Source organism: Notolepis coatsorum, assembly GCF_963971535.1.
Source record: "Notolepis coatsorum genome assembly, chromosome: 3".
Lineage (NCBI taxonomy): Eukaryota > Metazoa > Chordata > Actinopteri > Aulopiformes > Paralepididae > Notolepis > Notolepis coatsorum.
Window position 1 is genome coordinate 112,496,449 of NC_140167.1, and position 22,269 is coordinate 112,518,717.

The 22,269-nt window shown below is 46.4% G+C and overlaps 1 protein-coding gene across 1 annotated transcript in view; it reads right to left on the reverse strand.

Moving 5' to 3' along the window:
* Positions 1-1,156: 1,156 nt before the first annotated feature.
* Positions 1,157-22,269, reverse strand: part of LOC311225960 (scavenger receptor cysteine-rich domain-containing protein DMBT1-like) — a gene marked incomplete at both ends in the record, with an annotated part of 24,897 nt that continues 3,784 nt past the window's right edge. Inside the window, 14 exons of the mRNA XM_084311347.1 lie at positions 1,157-1,482; positions 1,665-2,056; positions 2,701-2,848; positions 3,043-3,483; positions 5,584-5,904; positions 6,577-7,014; positions 8,454-8,774; positions 10,341-10,781; positions 12,290-12,610; positions 14,258-14,698; positions 16,185-16,505; positions 18,134-18,574; positions 20,038-20,478; positions 21,917-22,262. Of these exons, the coding sequence (XP_084167473.1) occupies positions 1,157-1,482; positions 1,665-2,056; positions 2,701-2,848; positions 3,043-3,483; positions 5,584-5,904; positions 6,577-7,014; positions 8,454-8,774; positions 10,341-10,781; positions 12,290-12,610; positions 14,258-14,698; positions 16,185-16,505; positions 18,134-18,574; positions 20,038-20,478; positions 21,917-22,262 (5,139 nt within the window). The remainder of the gene's footprint in view (positions 1,483-1,664; positions 2,057-2,700; positions 2,849-3,042; positions 3,484-5,583; positions 5,905-6,576; positions 7,015-8,453; positions 8,775-10,340; positions 10,782-12,289; positions 12,611-14,257; positions 14,699-16,184; positions 16,506-18,133; positions 18,575-20,037; positions 20,479-21,916; positions 22,263-22,269) is intronic.

Below are 22,269 nucleotides of genomic sequence, written 5' to 3' on the forward strand. Positions count from 1 at the left end.
TAATTAATCGAAATTAATCACATTTTAATCGCATATCAATATTTGATGCGAAAAGCAAAACATTTCAATTCAAATTAATTTTGGTATACGAGTGAATCAATGAAATTATACATAAGTTTAAGCAGCAAAATCCTGTATTAGCTACACAGACCAACAGATCAATGCAATTTTTAAGAAAGTGCAGCAATTTTAGGAATAATATATATATAGCACAAAGGACCTTTTGTAAACTCAAGCACTTTCAAGGTAAAAGTAAAACGCAGTACTTTCAAGTACATTCCAGAACAGTTGACCATTGGAAAAAGAAAACTCTTGATTGATCTCAATTTCTCTTATTTCAGACTAGGAAAAAAAGTTATTTGCGATTTATTATACTTTATACTTATAGCACATGCATGAGTCTGGTCTCCTTTGAAAGGTAACATTCGTACACAATAAAGAAAAATCATCATACGATTAAATGCATCACTTTTTTAAACTTTTAATTCTTTCTGTAGTTAATTAATAGAAATTAATGCGATATAGTAGTAGTAGTTTATTGTCACGAATAAAGTACAGGTACATTATAGTGAGATGCTTGGTTCATATACACATACAGCTCATTATAGTAATATTCCACAATTATTAGTTGATAGTAATAATGGCACACATAAATTTCACACCAACATGCGCATTTGATGATACATGTTACATGCTAAGTCTTAAGACAACGTATGTGTATCACCGCTGCCATTTCCACGGCGCGGTCCAGCCCTATAGTAGTCCCAGCCCTACTATTAATACAGCTATACATATTCATATTTACCTTCACAGACTCAAATCAAATCAAATCAAATTTATTTATAAGGCCCGACAACACACGTTAATGTCCCCATGGGCCGTACATGTCTTCTTTAAACAAGTCAAGAAGAAAACATAACAATAAATCGAGAACAGAACAAGAACACCTTAAGGTCCAACAAATTTAAAATAAATGCAAATAAATGAAAGAATGCAAGCACTCCCAGACATACCCCACGCGAAGGTAAGGAAAAACTCACTAAAACCTAACAATAGGGAAAAATGGTCCACAGGCAGTGTGGAGGAGAGAAACCTTAGAAGGGCCATTCAAGGGGGGATCTCCCTTCTTAGATGTCGGTGATAGTAGTGTTGCAGACTAACAGTTGCAGACAACACCTGCATCCTCGTGGTGACCACAGTTGTGGGATCCGAACCCTTGATGGCTGCACTGTGTGATCGCAGACTCATTGCCTGTGCACCTGACGTCATCCAACCATATGGGCCCTCTACCCTGTCCAAAATGTGCATAATGGGATGCAGACAGTGCCCGGCCACAGCCGAGCTGTCTACACACCACCTGGGCATCATTCAGGTCCCAGGCATCATCACACACCATCCCCCACTGGTCATCATGGTAGACTTCCACTCTGCCAGAACAAGGGTTGTCAGAGTAGCCGTTGACCAGTCTCACCGGAGCACCAGCTGAAATACAAATACATATACAGTGTGCATATATATATTTAGTTCTTTTTTTTACTTTATTTGGAGACAAGCACTGTGTCCAAACGCTGTCCAAACTGAGCAGTCAAATTAATTTTCATCATGACAGATGCTGACATACACAGAAAGGATTGGTTATTATAGGAATACATGTTCATACTGACCTTCACAGACAACACCAGCATCCTCTGTGTGACTACAGTCGTGGGATCCAAACCCTTGGTGGCTGCACTGTGTGAGGTTGGACTCACTGCCTGTACACCTGACCTCATCCAACCAGATGGGTCCACTGCCTTGTCCGAACAGGGTAGTATGTGGTGCAGACAGGGCCCGGCCACAGCCCAGCTGTCTACACACCACCTGGGCATCATTCAGGTCCCAGGCATCATCACACACTGTCCCCCACTGTCCACGGTGGAAGATCTCCACTCTGCCTGAACAGGAGCCGTTCCTTCCATCGGCCAGGTGGACCTCCCCCTCTGCTGCTGTGTTGTTGCCTGGTGTTGGTGGCCTGGTGATGTTGGCTATCGCTGTAGTGGTGGTAGTGTTTATTGGTCTGGGAGGAGGTGTGGCTGGAGGTCTTGTGGTATTAACCTCTGGTAGGACTGGGGAAAATAATATCCATAAACCTACAAGTCAACTAAAGGTCCCACTGATCCAACATTACCAAGGAAACGTCACCGCATACAGCAATAGTTTAATGTGATTAGATTGTGGACAGATACAATTTATTCAATTTCACCTAGAAATAATTTCTTTTACAGGAAGACATATCTTCTTTTTTCACTGTACATGTAAATGATCACAAAAATAAATCTATGCATTGTGTATGGTAAATATTAACTGCCACAAATAAATGGAGTCTAAGCCCTTTTTGGGGGGTTGTGGGGGGTATTGGAGAGGGGCTCAAGGGCAACAGCAGGTGCCACATACTCTACACCATCAGAAAACTGGGACCCAGAATGAGATGCAGCTCAACACTGTATCTCATTCTTTTCTGTCTATTAATCTGTTGTGTATTTATGCATAATATATTTACCTTCACAGATAATGCCAGCATCTTCATTGTGACCACAGTCGTGGATTCCAAACCCCCGATGTCTACAATCTGTTATAGATGACTCATTGCCTGAACACTGAACATCATCCAACCATATGGGCCCTCTACCCTGTCTAAAATGTGCATAATGGGATGCAGACAGGGCCCGGCCACAGCCCAGCTGTCTACACACCACCTGGGCATCATTCAGGTCCCAGGCATCATCACACACCGTCCCCCACTGGTCATCATGGTAGACCTCCACTCTGCCAGAACAAGGGTTGTCAAAGTAGCCGTTGACCAGCCTCACTGGAGCACCAGCTGAAATACAAATACATATACAGTATGCATATATATATATATATATTTGTTTAACTTTATTTGGAGACAAGCACTGTGTCCAAACGCTGTCCAAACTGAGCAGTCAAATACATTTTCATCATGACAGATGCTGACATACACAGAAAGGATTGGTTATTATAGGAATACATGTTCATACTGACCTTCACAGACAACACCAGCATCCTCGTTGTGTCTACAGTCGTGGGATCCAAATCCTTGGTGGCTGCACTGTGTGAGGTTGGACTCACTGCCTGTACACCTGACATCATCCAACCAGATCGGTCCACTTCCTTGTCCGAACAAGGCAGTATGTGGTGCAGACAGGGCCCGGCCACAGCCCAGCTGTCTACACACCACCTGGGCATCATTCAGGTCCCAGGCATCATCACACACTGTCCCCCACTGTCCACGGTGGAAGATCTCCACTCTGCCTGAACAGGAGCCGTTCCTTCCATTGGCCAGATGAACCTCCCCCTCTGCTGCTGTGTTGTTGCCTGGTGTTGTTGGCCTGGTGATGTTGGCTATCGCTGTAGTGGTGGTAGTGTTTATTGGTCTGGGAGGAGGTGTGGCTGGAGGTCTTGTGGTATTAACCTCTGGTAGGACTGGGAAAAATAATATCCATAAACCTACAAGGCAACTAAAAGTCCCACTTAGTGGCGGAATGTCACTAGAGGCCACAGCTAAAAATTAAAAAAAAAAAATTTTAAATAAATAATAATTACTCATTTTAAGTATGTTTTTGTTTAGAATGCACAATAATGTGTAATATATCAAATATAAATCATTGTTTGTGCTTCCTGTTCATCAACCTCTCTCTTCTGGGGCGCTAGAAACATCGCCCCAGTCAGTGCGCAACGCAGCCAATTGAAAAATTACATAGCTAAATAAATGCACCTAGCAACATAAATTTAGCCAGTCAACGTCTTCAAATATGATGCCTAGGGGGCAATTCATTTAGCACCCCAAGCAGAGTCAGTGTGAGGTTTTGGTCCGCTCCCTGCCACACGCTCCGTTCCTTTAAGGTACTATGTGATTAATGCGTGCCGTGTTGATTGGTGCTTTCCTCGCCACACGCTTTTGAAGCAAGTATCAATCTCATCCCGCAGCTGTCACAGCTTGTAATCAGCGCCCCTGTAGGCTTTATATGCTCAGACCCCCTTACTATCGATGTTGGGTCGTTTTGAATTACACCTGCATATACCTGCCTTCCCCGTCGCTGTTGCTGTATTTTGCTCTCCAGGATCTTTTGTGGAGAACTGCTGTGGAGAACCTGGTTCCCCGTTCGGAGCTACGCCTCGTAATCTGCCCGCTTCTCGCGTTGCGCTCTGGTGAGTTTTTGGAAACTATCTTTTGGATTATCAGTTTTTTGTGTGTTTGGTGAACACCGAAGAGATCCTGTTTTTGTTTGTACTGGACTCACCTAATTTTTGTGTTAGATTAACACTGAAGATACCGTATTGTTTTTTCTCTGGACTCTGCTAACTTGTGTGTGGTACACCGAAGATCAAGTCACTTGGATTTATACTGGATCAGTCACCTCTCTGCCTCTGTGTGTGCGCTGGGCTAACTCTGATTTCTCTCTCTCACCGTTTCCACCGGGAGTGAAAGCTGGGAGGATCTGCAGAGCCGCTTCAAACGTCACTAGCCAATTCCTCACCACTACCTACTGGGAGTATCTGCAGAGCCGCAACAATCTTCACATGCCAGATTCCCCGTTTGTTCGATTGCTCTAATTCATTCCATCTTGTGACTCTGTAAATAAATACGCCCTTGCTTTGGCTAACTCTGAACTTCCTCTCTGTGCCGTTGCGTTTGAGGTCGGTTACAAACCCTAACAGTCAGTGTGTTAGGGAGTGGGGACTGACGTGATGACGACAATGATGAACACAATGAATTAAATGAAAAATTTAATATTTTTGTATCCTCTTTTTCTCCGCCTGATTTTTCTATTTTTTCTCCCCATCCCAATTTTTTGTTGTTATGCCAATTCCCCCCCCTCCCCTACCTGGTTGTTGTGCGCATGTTCCTCCTACTGGTCGGTACAAGGGAACCCTGAAGTCCACCACATGCTTCCTCCGACACATGTGGAGACAGCCAGTGGCTCTCTTCTCACCTGGCAGCGAGTACTCTCATTGGTGAAGTGTAACGCGTGGGAGTTCACGCTGCCTTCACCATTTCCTGCCTTTCGCTGAGCAGGCGCCCAGACCTGACCTGTATGCGTCGCTGTCCACAACGCCAGATTACCACCCACGACTTCCCTCCCCCTAACCCAGCCAAACGAGTTAGTATGACAACCGGCCCAAGCCGCAGGGCAATGCTGACTCCGGGAGTCGAGACCGCAGCCTCTTGCATTGATGACGAGCGCAATCTCCGCTACGCCACCTGACCGCCTAATGAAATGAAAATTTAAATGAATGCAGCAATCAAATGTTGAAATGTATAAAAAAAAAATATATATATATTGTTCTTTAAGCCACCTAAAAATTCCATTTTTACATGAAGACATATCTTCTTTTTCTTCTCTAACTGTACATGTAAATGATCACAAAAATAAATCGATGCATTTTGTGCGCAACGACCAGGAAGGGAATTGACATAACGACTAAATTGGGATGGGTGAAAAATACAGAAAGCCTCAACACTGTATGTCATTCTTTTCTGTCTATTAATCTGTTGTGTATTTATGCATATTATATATTTACCTTCACAGATAATGCCAGCATCTTCATTGTGACCACAGTTGTGGATTCCAAACCCCAGATGTCTACAATCTGTTATAGATGACTCATTGCCTGAACACTGAACATCATCCAACCATATGGGCCCTCTACCCTGTCCAAAATGTGCATAATGGGATGCAGACAGGCCCCGGCCACAGCCCAGCTGTCTACACACCACCTGGGCATCATTCAGGTCCCAGGCATCATCACACACCGTCCCCCACTGGTCATCATGGTAGACCTCCACTCTGCCAGAACAAGGGTTGTCAGAGTAGCCGTTGACCAGTCTCACCGGAGCACCAGCTGAAATACAAATACATATATGCATATATATATATATTTTTTTTTTTTACTTTATTTGGAGACAAGCACTGTGTCCAAACGCTGTCCAAACTGAGCAGTCAAATGAATTTTCATCATGACAGATGCTGACATACACAGAAAGGATTGGTTATTTTTTTTTATCCACTTTTTCTCCCATTTTCTATATTTTCTCCCATCCCAATTTCGTATCATCCAATTCAACCCTCCCCTGTCACGAACGCAGTTTCTTGCCTCCCACAAGCCGGCTGCAATGTGGACTAAGTCATACATAGCACAAGTCCCCTCCGGTACTTGAGGTAACACAAGTTGCATCTTTTCACCTGCGCAGCTCGATCTCTCAGTGGCGAGGAGTAACACGTGGGAGGCTCACGCTGCCCCGACACTTCCTGATTCTACTGCGCAGGCGCACCAACCGACCTGTAGGAGTCGCTGTCCACAACGCCCGATCCCCACCCATCAGTTTCCCACCCCCTAATACTGCCAATGTGTATTAGTACGGACGACCAGCTAAACTGAAAGCAAATGTGGAGCGCTGGGCTCGAACAGGCAAGCCCAGCGTCTCCAGATTTCGTGGCGAGCGCCTTGCCCACTACGCCACGTAGCCGCCGCCCGAAAGGATTGGTTATTATAGGAATACATGTTCATACTGACCTTCACAGACAACACCAGCATCCTCGTTGTGTCTACAGTCGTGGGATCCAAACCCTTGGTGGCTGCACTGTGTGAGGTTGGACTCACTGCCTGTACACCTGACCTCATCCAACCAGATGGGTCCACTGCCTTGTCCGAACAGGGCAGTATGTGGTGCAGACAGGGCCCGGCCACAGCCCAGCTGTCTACACACCACCTGGGCATCATTCAGGTCCCAGGCATCATCACACACTGTCCCCCACTGTCCACGGTGGAAGATCTCCACTCTGCCTGAACAGGAGCCGTTCCTTCCATCGGCCAGGTGGACCTCCCCCTCTGCTGCTGTGTTGTTGACTGGTGTTGGTGGCCTGGTGATGTTGGCTATCGCTGTAGTGGTGGTAGTGTTTATTGGTCTGGGAGGTGTGGCTGGAGGTCTTGTGGTATTAACCTCTGGTAGGACTGGGGAAAATAATATCCATAAACCTACAAGGCAACTAAAGGTCCCACTGATCCAACATTAACAAGGAAACGTCACCGCATACAGCAATAGTTCAATGTGATTAGATTGTGAACAGATACCATTTATTCAATTTCACCTAGAAATAATTTCTTTTACAGCAAGGCATATCTTCTACTTTTTTCACTGTACATGTAAATGATCACAAAAATAAATCTATGCATTGTGTATGGTAAATATTAACTGCCACAAATAAATGGAGTCTAAGCCCTTTTTGGGGGGTTGTGGGGGGTATTGGAGAGGGGCTCAAGGGCAACAGCAGGTGCCACATACTCTACACCATCAGAAAACTGGGACCCAGAATGATTTGAGATGCAGCTCAACACTATCTCATTATTTTCTGTCTATTAATCTGTTGTGTATTTATGCATAATATATTTACCTTCACAGATAATGCCAGCATCTTCATTGTGACCACAGTCGTGGATTCCAAACCCCAGATGTCTACAATCTGTTATAGATGACTCATTGCCTGAACACTGAACATCATCCAACCATATGGGCCCTCTACCCTGTCTAAAATGTGCATAATGGGATGCAGACAGGGCCCGGCCACAGCCCAGCTGTCTACACACCACCTGGGCATCATTCAGGTCCCAGGCATCATCACACACCGTCCCCCACTGGTCATCATGGTAGACCTCCACTCTGCCAGAACAAGGGTTGTCAGAGTAGCCGTTGACCAGTCTCACCGGAGCACCAGCTGAAATACAAATACATATATGCAAATATATATATATATATATATTTTTTTTTAACTTTATTTGGAGACAAGCACTGTGTCCAAACGCTGTCCAAACTGAGCAGTCAAATACATTTTCATCATGACAGATGCTGACATACACAGAAAGGATTGGTTATTTTTTTTGTCCACTTTTTCTCCCATTTTCTATATTTTCTCCCATCCCAATTTCGTATCATCCAATTCAACCCTCCCCTGTCACGAACGCTGTTTCTTGCCTCCCACAAGCCGGCTGCAATGTGGACTAAGTCATACATAGCACAAGTCCCCTCCGGTACTTGAGGTAACACAAGTTGCATCTTTTCACCTGCGCAGCTCGATCTCTCGGTGGCGAGGAGTAACACGTGGGAGGCTCACGCTGCCCCGACACTTCCTGATTCTACTGCGCAGGCGCACCAACCGACCTGTAGGAGTCGCTGTCCACAACGCCCGATCCCCACCCATCAGTTTCCCACCCCCTAATACTGCCAATGTGTATTAGTACGGACGACCAGCTAAACTGATAGCAAATGTGGAGCGCTGGGCTCGAACAGGCAAGCCCAGCGTCTCAAGATTATGTGGCGAGCGCCTTGCCCACTACGCCACGTAGCCGCCCCCCCGAAAGGATTGGTTATTATAGGAATACATGTTCATACTGACCTTCACAGACAACACCAGCATCCTCGTTGTGTCTACAGTCGTGGGATCCAAACCCTTGGTGGCTGCACTGTGTGAGGTTGGACTCACTGCCTGTACACCTGACCTCATCCAACCAGATGGGTCCACTGCCTTGTCCGAACAGGGCAGTATGTGGTGCAGACAGGGCCCGGCCACAGCCCAGCTGTCTACACACCACCTGGGCATCATTCAGGTCCCAGGCATCATCACACACTGTCCCCCACTGTCCACGGTGGAAGATCTCCACTCTGCCTGAACAGGAGCCGTTCCTTCCATCGGCCAGGTGGACCTCCCCCTCTGCTGCTGTGTTGTTGCCTGGTGTTGGTGGCCTGGTGATGTTGGCTATCGCTGTAGTGGTGGTAGTGTTTATTGGTCTGGGAGGAGGTGTGGCTGGAGGTCTTGTGGTATTAACCTCTGGTAGGACTGGGGAAAATAATATCCATAAACCTACAAGGCAACTAAAGGTCCCACTGATCCAACATTAACAAGGAAACGTCACCGCATACAGCAATAGTTCAATGTGATTAGATTGTGAACAGATACCATTTATTCAATTTCACCTAGAAATAATTTCTTTTACAGGAAGGCATATCTTCTTCTTTTTTCACTGTACATGTAAATAATCACAAAAATAAATCTATGCATTGTGTATGGTAAATATTAACTGCCACAAATAAATGGAGTCTAAGCCCTTTTTGGGGGGTTGTGGGGGGTATTGGAGAGGGGCTCAAGGGCACCAGCAGGTGCCACATACTCTACACCATCAGAAAACTGGGACCCAGAATGATTTGAGATGCAGCTCAACACTATCTCATTATTTTCTGTCTATTAATCTGTTGTGTATTTATGCATAATATATTTACCTTCACAGATAATGCCAGCATCTTCATTGTGACCACAGTCGTGAATTCCAAACCCCCGATGTCTACAATCTGTTATAGATGACTCATTGCCTGAACACTGAACATCATCCAACCATATGGGCCCTCTACCCTGTCCAAAATGTGCATAATGGGATGCAGACAGGGCCCGGCCACAGCCCAGCTGTCTACACACCACCTGGGCATCATTCAGGTCCCAGGCATCATCACACACCGTCCCCCACTGGTCATCATGGTAGACCTCCACTCTGCCAGAACAAGGGTTGTCAGAGTAGCCGTTGACCAGTCTCACCGGAGCACCAGCTGAAATACAAATACATATATGCATATATATATATATATATATATATTTTTTTTTTTTTACTTTATTTGGAGACAAGCACTGTGTCCAAACGCTGTCCAAACTGAGCAGTCAAATTAATTTTCATCATGACAGATGCTGACATACACAGAAAGGATTGGTTATTCTTTTTTTATCCACTTTTTCTCCCATTTTCTATATTTTCTCCCATCCCAATTTCGTATCATCCAATTCAACCCTCCCCTGTCACGAACGCAGTTTCTTGCCTCCCACAAGCCGGCTGCAATGTGGACTAAGTCATACATAGCACAAGTCCCCTCCGGTACTTGAGGTAACACAAGTTGCATCTTTTCACCTGCGCAGCTCGATCTCTCAGTGGCGAGGAGTAACACGTGGGAGGCTCACGCTGCCCCGACACTTCCTGATTCTACTGCGCAGGCGCACCAACCGACCTGTAGGAGTCGCTGTCCACAACGCCCGATCCCCACCCATCAGTTTCCCACCCCCTAATACTGCCAATGTGTATTAGTACGGACGACCAGCTAAACTGAAAGCAAATGTGGAGCGCTGGGCTCGAACAGGCAAGCCCAGCGTCTCAAGATTATGTGGCGAGCGCCTTGCCCACTACGCCACGTAGCCGCCCCCCCGAAAGGATTGGTTATTATAGGAATACATGTTCATACTGACCTTCACAGACAACACCAGCATCCTCGTTGTGTCTACAGTCGTGGGATCCAAACCCTTGGTGGCTGCACTGTGTGAGGTTGGACTCACTGCCTGTACACCTGACCTCATCCAACCAGATGGGTCCACTGCCTTGTCCGAACAGGGCAGTATGTGGTGCAGACAGGGCCCGGCCACAGCCCAGCTGTCTACACACCACCTGGGCATCATTCAGGTCCCAGGCATCATCACACACTGTCCCCCACTGTCCACGGTGGAAGATCTCCACTCTGCCTGAACAGGAGCCGTTCCTTCCATCGGCCAGGTGGACCTCCCCCTCTGCTGCTGTGTTGTTGCCTGGTGTTGGTGGCCTGGTGATGTTGGCTATCGCTGTAGTGGTGGTAGTGTTTATTGGTCTGGGAGGAGGTGTGGCTGGAGGTCTTGTCGTATTAACCTCTGGTAGGACTGGGGAAAATAATATCCATAAACCTACAAGGCAACTAAAGGTCCCACTGATCCAACATTAACAAGGAAACGTCACCGCATACAGCAATAGTTCAATGTGATTAGATTGTGAACAGATACCATTTATTCAATTTCACCTAGAAATAATTTCTTTTACAGGAAGGCATATCTTCTTCTTTTTTCACTGTACATGTAAATTATCACAAAAATAAATCTATGCATTGTGTATGGTAAATATTAACTGCCACAAATAAATGGAGTCTAAGCCCTTTTTGGGGGGTTGTGGGGGGTATTCGAGAGGGGCTCAAGGGCAGCAGCAGGTGCCACATACTCTACACCATCAGAAAACTGGGACCCAGAATGATTTGAGATGCAGCTCAACACTGTATCTCATTATTTTCTGTCTATTAATCTGTTGTGTATTTATGCATAATATATTTACCTTCACAGATAATGCCAGCATCTTCATTGTGACCACAGTCGTGGATTCCAAACCCCAGATGTCTACAATCTGTTATAGATGACTCATTGCCTGAACACTGAACATCATCCAACCATATGGGCCCTCTACCCTGTCCAAAATGTGCATAATGGGATGCAGACAGGGCCCGGCCACAGCCCAGCTGTCTACACACCACCTGGGCATCATTCAGGTCCCAGGCATCATCACACACCGTCCCCCACTGGTCATCATGGTAGACCTCCACTCTGCCAGAACAAGGGTTGTCAGAGTAGCCGTTGACCAGTCTCACCGGAGCACCAGCTGAAATACAAATACATATATGCATATATATATATATATATATATATATATATATATATATATATATATATATATATATATATATATATATATATATATATATTTTTTTTTTTTTTTTTTACTTTATTTGGAGACAAGCACTGTGTCCAAACGCTGTCCAAACTGAGCAGTCAAATGAATTTTCATCATGACAGATGCTGACATACACAGAAAGGATTGGTTATTCTTTTTTTATCCACTTTTTCTCCCATTTTCTATATTTTCTCCCATCCCAATTTCGTATCATCCAATTCAACCCTCCCCTGTCACGAACGCAGTTTCTTGCCTCCCACAAGCCGGCTGCAATGTGGACTAAGTCATACATAGCACAAGTCCCCTCCGGTACTTGAGGTAACACAAGTTGCATCTTTTCACCTGCGCAGCTCGATCTCTCAGTGGCGAGGAGTAACACGTGGGAGGCTCACGCTGCCCCGACACTTCCTGATTCTACTGCGCAGGCGCACCAACCGACCTGTAGGAGTCGCTGTCCACAACGCCCGATCCCCACCCATCAGTTTCCCACCCCCTAATACTGCCAATGTGTATTAGTACGGACGACCAGCTAAACTGAAAGCAAATGTGGAGCGCTGGGCTCGAACAGGCAAGCCCAGCGTCTCCAGATTTCGTGGCGAGCGCCTTGCCCACTACGCCACGTAGCCGCCGCCCGAAAGGATTGGTTATTATAGGAATACATGTTCATACTGACCTTCACAGACAACACCAGCATCCTCGTTGTGTCTACAGTCGTGGGATCCAAACCCTTGGTGGCTGCACTGTGTGAGGTTGGACTCACTGCCTGTACACCTGACCTCATCCAACCAGATGGGTCCACTGCCTTGTCCGAAAAGGGCAGTATGTGGTGCAGACAGGGCCCGGCCACAGCCCAGCTGTCTACACACCACCTGGGCATCATTCAGGTCCCAGGCATCATCACACACTGTCCCCCACTGTCCACGGTGGAAGATCTCCACTCTGCCTGAACAGGAGCCGTTCCTTCCATCGGCCAGGTGGACCTCCCCCTCTGCTGCTGTGTTGTTGCCTGGTGTTGGTGGCCTGGTGATGTTGGCTATCGCTGTAGTGGTGGTAGTGTTTATTGGTCTGGGAGGAGGTGTGGCTGGAGGTCTTGTCGTATTAACCTCTGGTAGGACTGGGGAAAATAATATCCATAAACCTACAAGGCAACTAAAGGTCCCACTGATCCAACATTAACAAGGAAACGTCACCGCATACAGCAATAGTTCAATGTGATTAGATTGTGAACAGATACCATTTATTCAATTTCACCTAGAAATAATTTCTTTTACAGGAAGGCATATCTTCTTCTTTTTTCACTGTACATGTAAATTATCACAAAAATAAATCTATGCATTGTGTATGGTAAATATTAACTGCCACAAATAAATGGAGTCTAAGCCCTTTTTGGGGGGTTGTGGGGGGTATTCGAGAGGGGCTCAAGGGCAGCAGCAGGTGCCACATACTCTACACCATCAGAAAACTGGGACCCAGAATGAGATGCAGCTCAACACTGTATCTCATTATTTTCTGTCTATTAATCTGTTGTGTATTTATGCATAATATATTTACCTTCACAGATAATGCCAGCATCTTCATTGTGACCACAGTCGTGGATTCCAAACCCCAGATGTCTACAATCTGTTATAGATGACTCATTGCCTGAACACTGAACATCATCCAACCATATGGGCCCTCTACCCTGTCCAAAATGTGCATAATGGGATGCAGACAGGGCCCGGCCACAGCCCAGCTGTCTACACACCACCTGGGCATCATTCAGGTCCCAGGCATCATCACACACCGTCCCCCACTGGTCATCATGGTAGACCTCCACTCTGCCAGAACAAGGGTTGTCAAAGTAGCCGTTGACCAGTCTCACCGGAGCACCAGCTGAAATACAAATACATATATGCATATATATATATATATATATATATATATATATATATATATATATATATATATATATATATATATATATATATATATATATATATATATATATATATATATATATATATATATATTTTTTTTACTTTATTTGGAGACAAGCACTGTGTCCAAACGCTGTCCAAACTGAGCAGTCAAATGAATTTTCATCATGACAGATGCTGACATACACAGAAAGGATTGGTTATTCTTTTTTTATCCACTTTTTCTCCCATTTTCTATATTTTCTCCCATCCCAATTTCGTATCATCCAATTCAATCCTCCCCTGTCACGAACGCAGTTTCTTGCCTCCCACAAGCCGGCTGCAATGTGGACTAAGTCATACATAGCACAAGTCCCCTCCGGTACTTGAGGTAACACAAGTTGCATCTTTTCACCTGCGCAGCTCGATCTCTCAGTGGCGAGGAGTAACACGTGGGAGGCTCACGCTGCCCCGACACTTCCTGATTCTACTGCGCAGGCGCACCAACCGACCTGTAGGAGTCGCTGTCCACAACGCCCGATCCCCACCCATCAGTTTCCCACCCCCTAATACTGCCAATGTGTATTAGTACGGACGACCAGCTAAACTGAAAGCAAATGTGGAGCGCTGGGCTCGAACAGGCAAGCCCAGCGTCTCCAGATTTCGTGGCGAGCGCCTTGCCCACTACGCCACGTAGCCGCCGCCCGAAAGGATTGGTTATTATAGGAATACATGTTCATACTGACCTTCACAGACAACACCAGCATCCTCGTTGTGTCTACAGTCGTGGGATCCAAACCCTTGGTGGCTGCACTGTGTGAGGTTGGACTCACTGCCTGTACACCTGACCTCATCCAACCAGATGGGTCCACTGCCTTGTCCGAAAAGGGCAGTATGTGGTGCAGACAGGGCCCGGCCACAGCCCAGCTGTCTACACACCACCTGGGCATCATTCAGGTCCCAGGCATCATCACACACTGTCCCCCACTGTCCACGGTGGAAGATCTCCACTCTGCCTGAACAGGAGCCGTTCCTTCCATCGGCCAGGTGGACCTCCCCCTCTGCTGCTGTGTTGTTGCCTGGTGTTGGTGGCCTGGTGATGTTGGCTATCGCTGTAGTGGTGGTAGTGTTTATTGGTCTGGGAGGAGGTGTGGCTGGAGGTCTTGTGGTATTAACCTCTGGTAGGACTGGGGAAAATAATATCCATAAACCTACAAGGCAACTAAAGGTCCCACTGATCCAACATTAACAAGGAAACGTCACCGCATACAGCAATAGTTCAATGTGATTAGATTGTGAACAGATACCATTTATTCAATTTCACCTAGAAATAATTTCTTTTACAGGAAGGCATATCTTCTTCTTTTTTCACTGTACATGTAAATAATCACAAAAATAAATCTATGCATTGTGTATGGTAAATATTAACTGCCACAAATAAATGGAGTCTAAGCCCTTTTTGGGGGGTTGTGGGGGGTATTCGAGAGGGGCTCAAGGGCACCAGCAGGTGCCACATACTCTACACCATCAGAAAACTGGGACCCAGAATGATTTGAGATGCAGCTCAACACTGTATCTCATTATTTTCTGTCTATTAATCTGTTGTGTATTTATGCATAATATATTTACCTTCACAGATAATGCCAGCATCTTCATTGTGACCACAGTCGTGGATTCCAAACCCCAGATGTCTACAATCTGTTATAGATGACTCATTGCCTGAACACTGAACATCATCCAACCATATGGGCCCTCTACCCTGTCTAAAATGTGCATAATGGGATGCAGACAGGGCCCGGCCACAGCCCAGCTGTCTACACACCACCTGGGCATCATTCAGGTCCCAGGCATCATCACACACCGTCCCCCACTGGTCATCATGGTAGACCTCCACTCTGCCAGAACAAGGGTTGTCAGAGTAGCCGTTGACCAGTCTCACCGGAGCACCAGCTGAAATACAAATACATATATGCATATATATATATATATATATATATATATATATATATATATATATATATATATATATTTTTTTTTTTTTTTTTTTTACTTTATTTGGAGACAAGCACTGTGTCCAAACGCTGTCCAAACTGAGCAGTCAAATGAATTTTCATCATGACAGATGCTGACATACACAGAAAGGATTGGTTATTCTTTTTTTATCCACTTTTTCTCCCATTTTCTATATTTTCTCCCATCCCAATTTCGTATCATCCAATTCAACCCTCCCCTGTCACGAACGCAGTTTCTTGCCTCCCACAAGCCGGCTGCAATGTGGACTAAGTCATACATAGCACAAGTCCCCTCCGGTACTTGAGGTAACACAAGTTGCATCTTTTCACCTGCGCAGCTCGATCTCTCAGTGGCGAGGAGTAACACGTGGGAGGCTCACGCTGCCCCGACACTTCCTGATTCTACTGCGCAGGCGCACCAACCGACCTGTAGGAGTCGCTGTCCACAACGCCCGATCCCCACCCATCAGTTTCCCACCCCCTAATACTGCCAATGTGTATTAGTACGGACGACCAGCTAAACTGAAAGCAAATGTGGAGCGCTGGGCTCGAACAGGCAAGCCCAGCGTCTCCAGATTTCGTGGCGAGCGCCTTGCCCACTACGCCACGTAGCCGCCGCCCGAAAGGATTGGTTATTATAGGAATACATGTTCATACTGACCTTCACAGACAACACCAGCATCCTCGTTGTGTCTACAGTCGTGGGATCCAAACCCTTGGTGGCTGCACTGTGTGAGGTTGGACTCACTGCCTGTACACCTGACCTCATCCAACCAGATGGGTCCACTGCCTTGTCCGAAAAGGGCAGTATGTGGTGCAGACAGGGCCCGGCCACAGCCCAGCTGTCTACACACCACCTGGGCATCATTCAGGTCCCAGGCATCATCACACACTGTCCCCCACTGTCCACGGTGGAAGATCTCCACTCTGCCTGAACAGGAGCCGTTCCTTCCATCGGCCAGGTGGACCTCCCCCTCTGCTGCTGTGTTGTTGCCTGGTGTTGGTGGCCTGGTGATGTTGGCTATCGCTGTAGTGGTGGTAGTGTTTATTGGTCTGGGAGGAGGTGTGGCTGGAGGTCTTGTCGTATTAACCTCTGGTAGGACTGGGGAAAATAATATCCATAAACCTACAAGGCAACTAAAGGTCCCACTGATCCAACATTAACAAGGAAACGTCACCGCATACAGCAATAGTTCAATGTGATTAGATTGTGAACAGATACCATTTATTCAATTTCACCTAGAAATAATTTCTTTTACAGGAAGGCATATCTTCTTCTTTTTTCACTGTACATGTAAATTATCACAAAAATAAATCTATGCATTGTGTATGGTAAATATTAACTGCCACAAATAAATGGAGTCTAAGCCCTTTTTGGGGGGTTGTGGGGGGTATTCGAGAGGGGCTCAAGGGCAGCAGCAGGTGCCACATACTCTACACCATCAGAAAACTGGGACCCAGAATGAGATGCAGCTCAACACTGTATCTCATTATTTTCTGTCTATTAATCTGTTGTGTATTTATGCATAATATATTTACCTTCACAGATAATGCCAGCATCTTCATTGTGACCACAGTCGTGGATTCCAAACCCCAGATGTCTACAATCTGTTATAGATGACTCATTGCCTGAACACTGAACATCATCCAACCATATGGGCCCTCTACCCTGTCCAAAATGTGCATAATGGGATGCAGACAGGGCCCGGCCACAGCCCAGCTGTCTACACACCACCTGGGCATCATTCAGGTCCCAGGCATCATCACACACCGTCCCCCACTGGTCATCATGGTAGACCTCCACTCTGCCAGAACAAGGGTTGTCAAAGTAGCCGTTGACCAGTCTCACCGGAGCACCAGCTGAAATACAAATACATATATGCATATATATATATATATATATATATATATATATATATATATATATATATATATATATATATATATATATATATATATATATATATATATATATATTTTTTTTTACTTTATTTGGAGACAAGCACTGTGTCCAAACGCTGTCCAAACTGAGCAGTCAAATGAATTTTCATCATGACAGATGCTGACATACACAGAAAGGATTGGTTATTCTTTTTTTATCCACTTTTTCTCCCATTTTCTATATTTTCTCCCATCCCAATTTCGTATCATCCAATTCAATCCTCCCCTGTCACGAACGCAGTTTCTTGCCTCCCACAAGCCGGCTGCAATGTGGACTAAGTCATACATAGCACAAGTCCCCTCCGGTACTTGAGGTAACACAAGTTGCATCTTTTCACCTGCGCAGCTCGATCTCTCAGTGGCGAGGAGTAACACGTGGGAGGCTCACGCTGCCCCGACACTTCCTGATTCTACTGCGCAGGCGCACCAACCGACCTGTAGGAGTCGCTGTCCACAACGCCCGATCCCCACCCATCAGTTTCCCACCCCCTAATACTGCCAATGTGTATTAGTACGGACGACCAGCTAAACTGAAAGCAAATGTGGAGCGCTGGGCTCGAACAGGCAAGCCCAGCGTCTCCAGATTTCGTGGCGAGCGCCTTGCCCACTACGCCACGTAGCCGCCGCCCGAAAGGATTGGTTATTATAGGAATACATGTTCATACTGACCTTCACAGACAACACCAGCATCCTCGTTGTGTCTACAGTCGTGGGATCCAAACCCTTGGTGGCTGCACTGTGTGAGGTTGGACTCACTGCCTGTACACCTGACCTCATCCAACCAGATGGGTCCACTGCCTTGTCCGAAAAGGGCAGTATGTGGTGCAGACAGGGCCCGGCCACAGCCCAGCTGTCTACACACCACCTGGGCATCATTCAGGTCCCAGGCATCATCACACACTGTCCCCCACTGTCCACGGTGGAAGATCTCCACTCTGCCTGAACAGGAGCCGTTCCTTCCATCGGCCAGGTGGACCTCCCCCTCTGCTGCTGTGTTGTTGCCTGGTGTTGGTGGCCTGGTGATGTTGGCTATCGCTGTAGTGGTGGTAGTGTTTATTGGTCTGGGAGGAGGTGTGGCTGGAGGTCTTGTGGTATTAACCTCTGGTAGGACTGGGGAAAATAATATCCATAAACCTACAAGGCAACTAAAGGTCCCACTGATCCAACATTAACAAGGAAACGTCACCGCATACAGCAATAGTTCAATGTGATTAGATTGTGAACAGATACCATTTATTCAATTTCACCTAGAAATAATTTCTTTTACAGGAAGGCATATCTTCTTCTTTTTTCACTGTACATGTAAATAATCACAAAAATAAATCTATGCATTGTGTATGGTAAATATTAACTGCCACAAATAAATGGAGTCTAAGCCCTTTTTGGGGGGTTGTGGGGGGTATTCGAGAGGGGCTCAAGGGCACCAGCAGGTGCCACATACTCTACACCATCAGAAAACTGGGACCCAGAATGATTTGAGATGCAGCTCAACACTGTATCTCATTATTTTCTGTCTATTAATCTGTTGTGTATTTATGCATAATATATTTACCTTCACAGATAATGCCAGCATCTTCATTGTGACCACAGTCGTGGATTCCAAACCCCAGATGTCTACAATCTGTTATAGATGACTCATTGCCTGAACACTGAACATCATCCAACCATATGGGCCCTCTACCCTGTCTAAAATGTGCATAATGGGATGCAGACAGGGCCCGGCCACAGCCCAGCTGTCTACACACCACCTGGGCATCATTCAGGTCCCAGGCATCATCACACACCGTCCCCCACTGGTCATCATGGTAGACCTCCACTCTGCCAGAACAAGGGTTGTCAGAGTAGCCGTTGACCAGTCTCACCGGAGCACCAGCTGAAATACAAATACATATATGCATATATATATATATATATATATATATATATATATATATATATATTTTTTTTTTACTTTATTTGGAGACAAGCACTGTGTCCAAACGCTGTCCAAACTGAGCAGTCAAATGAATTTTCATCATGACAGATGCTGACATACACAGAAAGGATTGGTTTTTTTTTTTTATCCACTTTTTCTCCCATTTTCTATATTTTCTCCCATCCCAATTTCGTATCATCCAATTCAACCCTCCCCTGTCACGAACGCAGTTTCTTGCCTCCCACAAGCCGGCTGCAATGTGGACTAAGTCATACATAGCACAAGTCCCCTCCGGTACTTGAGGTAACACAAGTTGCATCTTTTCACCTGCGCAGCTCGATCTCTCAGTGGCGAGGAGTAACACGTGGGAGGCTCACGCTGCCCCGACACTTCCTGATTCTACTGCGCAGGCGCACCAACCGACCTGTAGGAGTCGCTGTCCACAACGCCCGATCCCCACCCATCAGTTTCCCACCCCCTAATACTGCCAATGTGTATTAGTACGGACAACCAGCTAAACTGAAAGCAAATGTGGAGCGCTGGGCTCGAACAGGCAAGCCCAGCGTCTCCAGATTTCGTGGCGAGCGCCTTGCCCACTACGCCACGTAGCCGCCGCCCGAAAGGATTGGTTATTATAGGAATACATGTTCATACTGACCTTCACAGACAACACCAGCATCCTCGTTGTGTCTACAGTCGTGGGATCCAAACCCTTGGTGGCTGCACTGTGTGAGGTTGGACTCACTGCCTGTACACCTGACCTCATCCAACCAGATGGGTCCACTGCCTTGTCCAAAAAGGGCAGTATGTGGTGCAGACAGGGCCCGGCCACAGCCCAGCTGTCTACACACCACCTGGGCATCATTCAGGTCCCAGGCATCATCACACACTGTCCCCCACTGTCCACGGTGGAAGATCTCCACTCTGCCTGAACAGGAGCCGTTCCTTCCATCGGCCAGGTGGACCTCCCCCTCTGCTGCTGTGTTGTTGACTGGTGTTGGTGGCCTGGTGATGTTGGCTATCGCTGTAGTGGTGGTAGTGTTTATTGGTCTGGGAGGAGGTGTGGCTGGAGGTCTTGTGGTATTAACCTCTGGTAGGACTGGGGAAAATAATATCCATAAACCTACAAGGCAACTAAAGGTCCCACTGATCCAACATTAACAAGGAAACGTCACCGCATACAGCAATAGTTCAATGTGATTAGATTGTGAACAGATACCATTTATTCAATTTCACCTAGAAATAATTTCTTTTACAGCAAGGCATATCTTCTTCTTTTTTCACTGTACATGTAAATTATCACAAAAATAAATCTATGCATTGTGTATGGTAAATATTAACTGCCACAAATAAATGGAGTCTAAGCCCTTTTTGGGGGGTTGTGGGGGGTATTCGAGAGGGGCTCAAGGGCAACAGCAGGTGCCACATATTCTACACCATCAGAAAACTGGGACCCAGAATGATTTGAGATGCAGCTCAACACTATCTCATTATTTTCTGTCTATTAATCTGTTGTGTATTTATGCATAATATATTTACCTTCACAGATAATGCCAGCATCTTCATTGTGACCACAGTCGTGGATTCCAAACCCCCGATGTCTACAATCTGTTATAGATGACTCATTGCCTGAACACTGAACATCATCCAACCATATGGGCCCTCTACCCTGTCCAAAATGTGCATAATGGGATGCAGACAGGGCCCGGCCACAGCCCAGCTGTCTACACACCACCTGGGCATCATTCAGGTCCCAGGCATCATCACACACCGTCCCCCACTGGTCATCATGGTAGACCTCCACTCTGCCAGAACAAGGGTTGTCAGAGTAGCCGTTGACCAGTCTCACCGGAGCACCAGCTGAAATACAAATACATATATGCATATATATATATATATATATATTTTTTTTTTACTTTATTTGGAGACAAGCACTGTGTCCAAACGCTGTCCAAACTGAGCAGTCAAATACATTTTCATCATGACAGATGCTGACATACACAGAAAGGATTGGTTATTTTTTTTGTACACTTTTTCTCCCATTTTCTATATTTTCTCCCATCCCAATTTCGTATCATCCAATTCAACCCTCCCCTGTCACGAACGCTGTTTCTTGCCTCCCACAAGCCGGCTGCAATGTGGACTAAGTCATACATAGCACAAGTCCCCTCCGGTACTTGAGGTAACACAAGTTGCATCTTTTCACCTGAGCAGCTCGATCTCTCAGTGGCGAGGAGTAACACGTGGGAGGCTCACGCTGCCCCGACACTTCCTGATTCTACTGCGCAGGCGCACCAACCGACCTGTAGGAGTCGCTGTCCACAACGCCCGATCCCCACCCATCAGTTTCCCACCCCCTAATACTGCCAATGTGTATTAGTACGGACGACCAGCTAAACTGAAAGCAAATGTGGAGCGCTGGGCTCGAACAGGCAAGCCCAGCGTCTCCAGATTTCGTGGCGAGCGCCTTGCCCACTACGCCACGTAGCCGCCGCCCGAAAGGATTGGTTATTATAGGAATACATGTTCATACTGACCTTCACAGACAACACCAGCATCCTCGTTGTGTCTACAGTCGTGGGATCCAAACCCTTGGTGGCTGCACTGTGTGAGGTTGGACTCACTGCCTGTACACCTGACCTCATCCAACCAGATGGGTCCACTGCCTTGTCCGAACAGGGCAGTATGTGGTGCAGACAGGGCCCGGCCACAGCCCAGCTGTCTACACACCACCTGGGCATCATTCAGGTCCCAGGCATCATCACACACTGTCCCCCACTGTCCACGGTGGAAGATCTCCACTCTGCCTGAACAGGAGCCGTTCCTTCCATCGGCCAGGTGGACCTCCCCCTCTGCTGCTGTGTTGTTGACTGGTGTTGGGGCCTGGTGA